This window comes from Mesoplodon mirus (genome assembly GCF_964341445.2).
Source record: "Mesoplodon mirus genome assembly, chromosome: 16".
Classification (NCBI taxonomy): domain Eukaryota; kingdom Metazoa; phylum Chordata; class Mammalia; order Artiodactyla; family Ziphiidae; genus Mesoplodon; species Mesoplodon mirus.
In genome coordinates this window covers 44201301-44214041 of record NC_138992.1, presented here as the reverse complement: position 1 = coordinate 44214041, position 12741 = coordinate 44201301, and the positions used below count along the sequence as shown (strand labels likewise).

General features: G+C 35.2%; 1 protein-coding gene across 1 annotated transcript in view; it reads right to left on the bottom strand.

The window, feature by feature from the left end:
- Positions 1–12741, bottom strand: part of LOC309792168 (uncharacterized protein C8orf88) — a 57516-nt gene that overhangs the window by 30846 nt on the left and 13929 nt on the right. Inside the window, exon 4 of the mRNA XM_082601539.1 lies at positions 10298–10370. Coding sequence (XP_082457665.1) covers positions 10298–10370 — 73 coding nt within the window. The remainder of the gene's footprint in view (positions 1–10297; positions 10371–12741) is intronic.

Sequence of the window (12741 nt, the reverse complement as noted above, 5' to 3'; positions counted from 1 at the left end):
TTAAACGCACCAACATTCGAATTATAGGGGTTCCAGAAGAAGAAGAGAAAAAGAAAGGGACTGAGAAAATATTTGAAGAGATTATAGTTGAAAACTTCCCCAATATGGGAAAGGAAATAGTTAATCAAGTCCAGGAGGCACAGAGAGTCCCATACAGAATAAATCCAAGGAGAAATACGCCAAGACACATATTAATCAAACTGTCAAAAATTAAACACAAAGAAAACATATTAAAAGCAGCAAGGGAAAAAAAACAAATAACACACAAGGGAATCCCCATCAGGTTAACAGCTGATCTCTCAGCAGAAACTCTACAAGCCAGAAGGGAGTGGCAGGACATAATTAAAGTGATGAAGGAGAGAAACCTGCAACCAAGATTACTCTACCCAGCAAGGATCTCATTCAGATTTGATGGAGAAATTAAAACCTTTACAGACAAGCAAAAGCTGAGAGAGTTCAGCACCACCAAACCAGCTTTACAACAAATGCTAAAGGAACTTCTCTAGGCAAGAAACACAACAGAAGGAATATACCTACAATAACGAACCCAAAGCAATTAAGGAAATGGGAATAGGAACATACATATCAATAATTACCTTAAATGTAAATGGACTAAATGCTCCCACCAAAAGAAACAGAGTGGCTGAATGGATACAAAAACAAGACCCATATATATGCTGTCTACAAGACACCCACTTCAGACCTAGAGACACATACAGATTGAAAGTAAGGGGATGGAAAAAGATATTCCATGCAAATGGAAATCAAAAGAAAGCTGGAGTAGCAATTCTTATATCAGACAAAATAGACTTTAAAATAAAGACTATTAGAAGAGACAAAGAAGGACACTACATAACGATAAAGGGATCAATCCAAGAAGAAGATATAACAATTGTAAATATTTATGCACCCAACATAGGAGCACCTCAATACATAAGGCAAATACTAACAGCCATAAAAGGGGAAATCGACAGTAACACAATCATAGTAGGGGACTTTAACACCCCACTTTCACCAATGGACAGATCATCCAAAATGAAAATAAATAAGGAAACACAAGCTTTAAATGATACATTAAACAAGATGGACTTAGTTGATATTTATAGGACATTCCATCCAAAAACAGCAGAATACACATTTTTCTCAAGTGCTCATGGAACATTCTCCAGGATAGATCATATCTTGGGTCACAAATCAAGCCTTGGTAAATTTAAGAAAATTGAAATTGTATCAAGTATCTTTTCCGACCACAATGCTATGAGACTAGACATCAATTACAGGAAAAGATCTGTAAAAAGTACAAACACATGGAGGCTAAACAATACACTACTCAATAACGAAGTGATCACTGAAGAAATCAAAGAGGAAATTTAAAAATACCTAGAAACAAATGACAATGGAGACATGACGACCCAAAACCTATGGGACGCAGCAAAAGCAGTTCTAAGGGGAAAGTTTATAGCAATACAATCCCACCTTAAGAAACAGGAAACATTTCGAGTAAACGACCTGACCCTGCACCTAAAGCAATTAGAGAAAGAAGAACAAAAAACCCCCAAAGCTAGCAGAAGGAAAGAAATCATAAAGATCAGATCAGAAATAAATGAAAAAGAAATGAAGGAAACAATAGCAAAGATCAACAAAACTAAAAGCTTGTTCTTTGAGAAGATAAACAAAATTGACAAACCATTGGCCAGACCCATCAAGAAAAGAAGGGAGAAGACTCAAATCAATAGAATTAGAAATGAAAAAGGAGAAGTAACAACTGACACTGCAGAAATACAAAAGATCATGAGAGATTACTATAAGCAACTCTATGCCAATAAAATGGACAACCTGGAAGAAATGGACAAATTCTTAGAAATGCACAACCTGCCAAGACTGACTCAGGAAAAAATAGAAAATATGAATAGACCAATCACAAGCACTGAAATTGAAACTGTGATTAAAAATCTTCCATCAAACAAAAGCCCAGGACAAGATGGCTTCACAGGCGAATTCTATCAAACATTTAGAGAAGAGCTAACACCCATCCTTCTCAAACTCTTCCAAACAATATCAGAGGAAGGAACACTCCCAAACTCATTCTACGAGGCCACCATCACCTTGATACCAAAACCAGGCAAGGATGTCACAAAGAAAGAAAACTACAGGCCAATATCACTGATGAACATAGATGCAAAAATCCTCAACAAAATACTAGCAAACAGAATCCAACAGCACATTAAAAGGATCATACACCATGATCAAGTGGGGTTTATTCCAGGAATGCAAGGATTCTTCAATATACGCAAATCAATCAACGTGATACACCATATTAACAAGTTGAAGGAGAAAAACCATATGATCATCTCAATAGATGCAGAGAAAGCTTTCGACAAAATTCAACACCCATTTATGATAAAAACCCTGCAGAAAGTAGGCATAGAGGGAACTTTCCTCAACGTAATAAAGGCCATATATGACAAACCCACAGCCAACATTGTCCTTAATGGTGAAAAACTGAAACAATTTCCACTAAGATCAGGAACAAGACAAGGCTGCCCACTCTCACCACTCTTATTCAACATAGTTTTGGAAGTTTTAGCCACAGCAATCAGAGAAGAAAAGGAAATAAAAGGAATCCAAATTGGAAAAGAAGAAGTAAAGCTGTCACTGTTTGCAGATGACATGATACTATACATAGAGAATCCTAAAGATGCTACCGAAAAACTACTAGAGCTAATCAATGAATTTGGTAAAGTAGCAGGATACAAAATTTATGTACAGAAATCTCTGGCATTCCTGTACACTAATGATGAAAAATCTGAAAATGAAATCAAGAAAACACTCCCATTTACCACTGCAACAAAAAGAACAAAATATCTAGGAATAAACCTACCTAAGGAGACAAAAGACCTGTATGCAGAAAATTATAAGACACTGATGAAAGAAATTAAAGATGATACAAATAGATGGAGAGATATACCATGCTCCTGGATTGGAAGAATCAATATTGTGAAAATGACTCTACTACCCAAAGCAATCTACAGATTCAGTGCAATCCCTATCAAACTACCACTGGCATTTTTCACAGAACTAGAACAAATAATTTCAAAATTTGTTTGGAAAAACAAAAGACCCCGAATAGCCAAAGCAATCTTGAGAACAAAAAACGGAGCTGGAGGAATCAGGCTCCCTGACTTCAGACTATACTACAAAGCTACAGTAATTAAGACAGTGTGGTACTGGCATAAAAACAGAAAGATAGATCAGTGGATCAGGATAGAAAGCCCAGAGATAAACCCACACACATATGGCCAACTTATCTTTGATAAAGGAGGCAGGAATGTACAGTGGAGAAAGGACAGCCTCTTCAATAAGTGGTGCTGGGAAAACTGGACAGGGACATGTAAAAGTTTGAGATTAGATCATTCCCTAACACCATACACAAAAATAAGCTCAAAATGGATTAAAGACTTAAATGTAAGGCCAGAAACTATCAAACTCTTAGAGGAAAACATAGGTAGAACACTCTATGACATAAATCACAGCAAGATCCTTTTGGACCCACCTCCTAGAGAAATGGAAATAAAAACAAAGATAAACAAATGGGACCTAATGAAACTTCAAAGCTTTTGCACAGCAAAGGAAACCATAAACAAGACCAAAAGACAACCCTCAGAATGGGAGAAAATATTTGCAAATGAAGCAACTGACAAAGGATTAATCTCCAAAATTTATAAGCAGCTCATGCAGCTCAATAGCAAAAATACAAACAACCCAATCCAAAAATGGGCAGAAGACTTAAATAGGCATTTCTCCAAAGAAGATATACAGACTGCCAACAAACACATGAAAGAATGCTCAACATCATTAATCATTAGAGAAATGCAAATCAAAACTACAATGAGATATCATCTCACACCAGTCAGAATGGCCATCATCAAGAAATCTAGAAACAATAAATGATGGAGAGGGTGTGGAGAAAAGGGAACACTCTTGCACTGCTGGTGGGAATGTGAATTGGTACAGCCACTATGGAGAACAGTATGGAGGTTCCTTAGAAAACTAAAAATAGAACTACCATATGACCCAGCAATCCCACTACTAGGCATATACCCTGAGAAAACCATAATTCAAAAAGAGGCATGTACCAAAATGTTCATTGCAGCTCTATTTACAATAGCCCGGAGCTGGAAACAACCTAAGTGTCCATCATCGGATGAATGGATAAAGAAGATGTGGCACATATATACAATGGAATATTACTCAGCCATAAAAAGAAACGAAACTGAGCTATTTGTAATGAGGTGGATAGACCTAGAGTCTGTCATACAGAGTGAAGTAAGTCAGAAAGAGAAAGACAAATATCGTATGCTAACACATATATACGGAATTTAAAAAAAAAAATGTCATGAAGTACCTAGGGGTAAAACGGGAATAAAGACACAGACCTACTTGAGAATGGACTTGAGGATATGGGGAGGGGGAAGGGTAAGCTGTGACAAAGCGAAAGAGAGGCATGGACATATATACACTACCAAATGTAAGGTAGATAGATAGTGGGAAGCAGCCGCAGAGCACAGGGAGATCAGCTCGGTGCTTTGTGACCGCCTGGAGGGGTGGGATGGGGAGGGTGGGAGGGAGGGAGATGCATGAGGGAAGGGATGTGGGAACAGATGTATATGTATGACTGATTCACTTTGTTATAAGGCAGAAACTAATAAAAAAAATTTAAAAAAAAAGGTTTTCTACAAAGGTGCCACGATTATTCAATGGAGAAAAAAAACTGTCTTTTTAAGAAATGGTGATGAGACAACTGCATACCTAATGCAAAAAAATAAAGTTGGTGTCTTACAGTTTTCCAAGTACTTTTTTTTTTTTTTTTTTTTTTTTTGCAGTACACGGGTCTCTCACTGTTGTGGCCTCTCCCATTGTGGAGCATAGGCTCTGGACACGTAGGCTCAGTGGCCATGGCTCATGGGCCTAGCCGCTCCACAGCATGTGGGATCTTCCCAGACCGGGGTACGAACCCGTGTCCCCTGCATCGGCAAGCGGACTCTCAACCACTTTGCCACCACGGAAGCCCCCAAGTGCAGGTCTTTTATCTCCTTAGGTAGGTTTATTCCTAGGTATTTATTCTTGTTGATGCAATTGTAAATGGGACTGTTTCCTCAATTTCTCTTTCTGAGCATTTGTTGTTAGTGTATAGAAATGCAACAGACTTCTTTATATTAATTTTGTATCCTGCAACTTTATCAAATTCATTGATGAGCTCTAGAAGTTTTTTGGTGGCAGCTTTAGGGTTTTCTATGAATAGTATCAGGTCATCTTCCAACAGTGACAGTTTTACTTCTTCTTTTCTAATTTGGATTCCTTCTATTTCTTTTTCTTGTCTGACTGCTGTGGCTATGACTTCCAATACTATGTTGAATAAAACTGGTGAGAGTAGGCATCCTTGTCTTTTTCCTGATCTTAAAGGAAATGCTTTCAGCTTTTCACCATTGAGTATGATGTTAGCTGTGGGCTTGTCATATACAGCCTTTATTATGTTGAGGTATGATCCCTCTATGCCCACTTTCTACAGAGTTTTTATAATAAATGGATGTTGAATTTTGTCAGAAGCTTTTTCTGTGTCTAATGAGATGATCATATAATTTTTATTCTGCAGTTTGTTAATATGGTGTGTCACAGTGATTGATTTGCAGATATTGAAAAATCCTTGCATCCTGGAATAAATCCCACTTGATCATGGTGTATGATTCTTTTGATGTATTGTTGGATTCAATTTGCCAATATTTTGATGAAAGAAACTGAAGACGACACTAATAGATGGAAAGATATACTTTGTTCATGGACTGGAAAAATTAATATTATTCAAATGACCATTCTGCCCAAGACAATCTACAGATTCAATGCAATCCCTATGAAAATATCAATGGCATTTTTCATAGAACTAGAACAAATAATTTTAAGATTTGTATGGAAACACAAAAGACCCCAAATAGCCAAAACAATCTTGAGAAAGAGGAACAGAACTGGAGGTATCATGCTCCCTGACTTCAGACTATATACAAAGCTACAGTAATCAAAACAGTATGGATAAACAAAAAGGTCTTACTGTATAGTACAGGGAACTATATTCAATATCCTGTAATAAACCATAATGGAAAGAATATGAAAAAGAATATATATATGAGTGTGTGTATGTATAACTGAATCACTTTGCTGTACATCAGAAACTAACACAACATGGTAAATCAACTGAACTTCAATTAAAAAAAATAATAGTAGGATACAAAACATACACATAGATCAATGAAATAGAACAGAGGGCTCAAGAAATGAACCCATGAATTTATGGTCATTTAATCTACCACAAAGTAGGCAACAATATACAATGGAAAAAAGAAAGTATCTTCCATAAGCGGTGCTGGGAAAACTGGATAGCTACATGTAAAAGAATGAAACTAGAACATTCTCTAACACCATATACAAAAATTAACTCAAGATGGTTTAAAGGCCTAAATGTAACACTGGAAACCATAAGATTCCTAGAAGAAAACATGGGTGAAACACTCTTTGACATAAATTGTAGCAATATTTTTTTGAATCTGTCTCCTAAAGCAAAGGAAATAAAAGCAAAAATAAACAAATGGGCCCTATTAAACTTAAAAGCTTCTGCACAGCAAAGGAAACCACTGACAAAACTAAATGATAACCTACTGATGGGAGAAAATATTTGCAAATAATATGACCAATAGGGGTTAATATCTAAAATACAGAAACAGCTCATACAACTCAACATCAAAATACAAACAACCCAATTAAAAAATGGGAAGAACACCTGAAAAGACATTTATCCAAAGAAGACATACAGATGGCCAACTGGCACATGAAAAGATGTTCAACATCGTTAATCATCAGAGAAATGCAAATTAAAATCATAACAAGATAGCACCTCACACTTGTCAGAATGGCTATCATGAAAAAGAACACAAATAACAAATGTTGGTGAGGATGAGAAGAAAAGGGAACCCTGGTTCACTTTTGTTGGGAATATAAATTAGTGCAGCCACTGTGGAAAACAGAATGGAGATTTTTCAAAAAACTAAAAATAGAACTACCATATGACTCAGCAATTCTATTCCTGGGTATTTTTCTGAAAAAAAAAATGAAAACATACATGCATCCAATGTTCACAGCAGCATTACTTACAATTGCCAAGATACGGAAGCAACCCAAGTGTCCATCAACAAAGGAATGGAATTAGAAAATGTGGTATACATATACTATGGAATATCACTCAGCCACAAAAAAGAATGGAAGTTTGCCATTTGTAACAACATGGAAGGACTTGGAGGGTATTATGCTAAGTGAAATAAGTCAGAGAAAGACAAATACTGTATGGTATCACTTATATGTGGAATCTAAAAAATAAAAGTAACTATTAAATATAACATAAAGAAATAGACTCACAGATATAGAGAACAAACCAGTGGTTACCAGTAGGGAGAGGGAAGGGGGAGGGGAAATACGGGGGCAGGGAATTAAGAGGTACAAACTACCATGTATAAAATAAATAAGTTACAAGGATATATAGCATAACACAGGGAACATAGCCAACATTTTATAATAACTATAAATGAAATATAACCTTTAAAACTGATTCAGTATTCTGCACACCTGAAACTTATATAATATTGTATGTCAACTATACCTCAATTTTAAAAAGTGAATGTTGGCTTATAACTCACACCATATACAAAAATTAATTCAAAATGGACCTAAATGTAAGAGCTAAATGTAAGAGTTAAAACTGTAAAACTCATAGGGATAAATCTTTATGACCTGAGATTTGGCAATTTCTCAGAAATGACATCAAAGGCATAGGCAACAGAAGAAAAAATGATAAATTGGACTTCAACAAACTTAAAAAAATGTGTACATATAAGTATACTATCAAAAGAATGAAAAGACAAAGGAAAAAGTCCTTGACAATTATATATCTGATAAGAGTCTAGTGTCTATTATTACATATCTGATAAGGGTCTTATATACACATATCTAATACCTAATAAATATATGTATATATTTATTACACACACACAGACACACACACACACATACATAGGGAGAGAGAGAAGGGGAGGAAGGCAGAAGGGAAGTGGGAGAGAGAGGGAGAGAACAGGTGAGGGTCTACTATCTAGAACTCTTAAAACTCAACAACAAAAAGAAAACAACCTAATTAAAATATGGTCAAAGGACATGAATAGACCTTTCTCCAAGGAGAAATACAAATGGCCAACAACACATGAAAAGACACTCAAAATCATTAGTCATTAGAGAAATAAATATCAAAATCACAATGAGATACCACTTCACACCCACTAGATTGGTTATGAGAGAAAAAAAAGACCCTAACAAGGATGTCAAGGAACTGGAACCCTCACACATTGCTATTGGGAATGTAAAGGGGTATAGCCACTGTGGAAAACAAGTGTGGCAGTTCCTCAAAATGCTAAACACAGAACTACCATATGACCTGTCAAATCTACTCATAGGCATATATCCAAGAGAAATGAAAACAGGTGTTCAAACAGAAATCTGTACACAAATATTCATAGCAACATTATTCACAATAGCCAAAAAGTAAAAACAACTGAATGTCCATTAACTGAGAAATAAATAAACAAAATGTGGCTTATCCATACAATAAAATACTATTCATCCATAAAAAGGAATGAAGTACTGATACATGCTACACATGGATGAACTTTGAATAACTTATGGTAAATAAAAGAAGCCACAAACAAAACGTCATATATTTTATAATTCTATTAAGTGAGATGTCCAGAATAAGTAAATCCATAAAGACAAAAAGCAGATTAGTGTTTGCTGGTGGCTGGGGAGAGGACTGAATGAGGGAGTACTGCTTAATGGGTATGAGGTTTCTTTGGGGGTAATAAAAATGTTCTGGAATTAGACAGTGGTGATGGTTGCATGATATTGTACATTTATAATGGTTTAAATGATGAGTTTTACTTCAATCAAAAAGAAGAAAAAAGAAACCTGAGAATTGCAAGGGGAATATCCCCAGATAACAGTAAAAGTCCATTCCAGGAAAACAGCTTCACAGCAGCACTGAATTGTAATTAATCCATACTGGAACAGGATAATGGAGGATTCTAAAAGGAAAGTCTCCTTCAGGGGAAAAAATGCCAACTGATACATATGACCATAAGGAAAATATATATAAGTGTGGCAGAGTTGTTGGAGCAACTGATGTGCAAAGTTAACAACAGTTGCATAGAAAAACAAGGCAAACATTAACTCTAGGAAAAAAGATGGATTGTATGAAACAGAGATATGCACCTCTCATATATGAACCTCTCAGCCAAGCAACTGAGTGATGATGCTCTAAATGAAATTTAAGTAACTATGTGACGGGGAGGGGGTAGACAGAAGGGTTGAAGAAATGAGGGGACTGATGTGGAAGACATAAGTTCTCATTTTCCAAAAGAGGCTTTCAAAATATAATATAAAAAATGAGAAATATGGAAAAAATTTAAATATTTTCTTCAGAATATGGAGTTAAATACTAGAAGAAAATGCTAATAGAGTACTTTTATAACTTGTAACTTTTAAATTACATACATAGATTGGTTGACAAAAATTTGGAAACTAAATTAATAAATAATCTTTACTTTATTAGAAAAGTAGTTGGTGTGGGAAAGACTATTCTTCCCAAGAGCAATTCTTCCTTTCTGCTTCAGCAATAGAATTAGCTGGCTGGAAAGCTAAAGATTATATTTTCCAGTCTGCTTTGTACAGCATGACTAAGTTCTGGGCAATGAGAAATTAAATAGAAGTTATATATACAACTTCTGGGTCATACTTTTTAGAACTTTCTTCCTCCTTACTTCCTTCTTGATGGCTAGAGAGGGAACATGATGGCTGGAGCAGAGGTATTCATCTTGTGCAATAAGATAGAAGCCATGTATTGAGGATGGTAAAGCCATAGGACAGTATAATACAGGGGCTGGTAGCAACTTCACAGACCAGAATGAGTACACCAGCTCAAAATTTTACATGATACAGAAGATACAGAAATAAACTTCTATCTTGTTTCAGTCACTGTTATTGTGGTTTCCCCTTTAGAGCAGTCAAACCTATAACCAAATATAGACAGAAATCAACCAAAAGAATATAATAAAATTTCTTATGTACCTAAGGTTTGCAGCTAAGCAAATATTAACTTTACATGAATGCTAAGACTCTCTTATGAAAGTTGGGAATTATGGTAAAAATTTACCTTTTTTAACTGGAGACTGATGTTGTTGTTCATTAAGACCTTGAGAAAAGGCTTGCATTCCATTCGTCTTACACTATTGAAAGAAGAAAATACACTTTTTATCTAAGGTTTTAAAATTTTATCTAACACTTTGTTTTTTAATCCATTTTGAGGGGTTTTTTTGTGTGTATCATGTTAGGGAGTGTTCCAATTTCACTCTTTTACATGTTGCTGTCCAGTTTTCCCAGCATCACTTATTGAAGAGACTGTCTTTTCTCCATTGTATAGTCTTGCCTCCTTTGTCATAGACTAGGTGACCATAGGTGCATGGATTTATCTCTGGACTTTCTATCCTGTTCCATTGATCTATATTTCTGTTTTTGTGCCAGTAGCATACTGTTTTGATTCCTGTAGCTTTGTAGTATAGTCTGAAGTCAGGGCGCCTGATTCCTCTACCTCCATTTTTCTTTCTCAAGATTGCTTTGGCTATTCGGGGTCTTTTGTGTTTCCATATAAATTGTGTGTGTTAATTAATTTGATTGTGGTAATCATATCACAATGTGTATGTATATTACATCATCAGGTTGCATAACTTTTTTAAAAAATCATGTTGTTCAACCTAAATATATTCAATTTGTATTTGTCAATTATATCTCAATAAAGCTGAAAAAAAGTAAATTTACTTTGTCATGCCTGCACATATTAACAACCGAAAATGTAGATTTCAAATCTTTCATAGCATGTAAGAAAGTACACCTACTAAAATTTTATAAGGTGATTATCTATGTCTTATCTCATTTCACTGTCATAATCTTACAAGGAAATAAGGCAAGTGTTATGATCACCATATTACAGACAAGGGAAACCAAGACAAAAAGTGTTTAGTAACAAATCCAAAAGTACATAGATAAGAGGTAGTCGAGCTAGCTTTTGAAACTCAGGGCTACTGCATATAGTTATGAAGAATGTGGATCTAAAGGGGTACCATTCACAGCACAGATGTGGCAGATACCCTAGCAGGTGGCAGCAAAGTATCTTATTCTAACAAAATCTGTATTTTTATATAATTTTTTGTTCTTCTTCTAATTCTTGTAAAGGCACCAAATGGATAGCAGTGGCCCTATTAAACCCACTCATTTAACAAACACAGAGTGCCTACTACATGATTGGCACTGTGCTTTGTATTGGGAATACAAAGATGAACATGACATTCCAGTATATGTTTCTGGAGGGATCACAAACTAAAAGGTAGACAGAAAAATAAAACACTAAATGACAATAAAACTTGAGAAGTTCTATAATAAAGATATGCAGAAGGTGCAATGGAAGGAAGGGGTATAAAATTTGACTTAGAAATTTGAGGAAACACTTTACATAGGAAGTGATGCTTAAACAACACTTACAGGATTAATAGGAGTTAGGCTGGCTGACCGGTGAGAAATGAATGTTTATGGAAGAAAAGCAGCCTTGAGCTGCAAAACATGGGATAATATGGCTAGTTTAGGAAATGAAAAATGTTGACTAGGCTTGAGTAAAGCAAAATAAACACCAGTTTTGTTTTTGTTTCAAGTCAAGTTTCTTTGCAATTTGTGGTGAAATACCCAATCTGCACACCCAGATATTCTATTTAGCCTTTTCATTTTTATAGCAAAAATGTTCCCAGACCCTGTCACTTGTCTTAAACAAATGTACACCACTGAGATGAGGAAGGAGAACAGGAAGAGACAAATTCATATCAACATCCATTCCTAGGATGAAAATTTAAAGAGTAAGATTTATAAACACTCTCAAAAGACAAAATGTAAACAGGAAAAATACTGCAAGTCATAAAGAACTAATTTCTGTAGTATAAAGGAGCTCCTAGGAAACAATGGGGAAAAAAAGCCTATAAAAAAGAATGGTGCATTTCATATTGTCCCAGAGGTCTCTGAGACTGGCACATATATGCAATGGAATATTATTCAGCCATAAAGAGGAACAAAATTAGGTCATTTGTAGAGACGTGGACAGACCTAGAGACTGCCATATGGAGCGAAGTAAGTCAGAAAGAGAAAATCTAGAAAAATGGTACAGATGAAGCTGTGTCTAAGGCAGAAACAGAGACACAGTCGCAGAGAACAAATGTATGGACACCAAGGGGGGAAGGAGGAAGTGGGATGAATTGGGAGATTGGGATTGACATATATATATATATATATATATATATATATATATATATATATATACACTAATGCATATAAAATAGATAACTAGTGAGAACCTGATGTATAGCACAGGGAACTCCACTTCACTCACTATAAAGCAGAAACTAACACAACATTGTAAAACAACTATACCCCAATAAATTTTTTTAAATTAAAAAATATAAATAAATAAATAAATAAATAAATAAATAAATAAATAAATAAATAAATAAAAATAATGGGTGAAGGCCATGAATTGGTAATACAGATGAAGGGAAATTC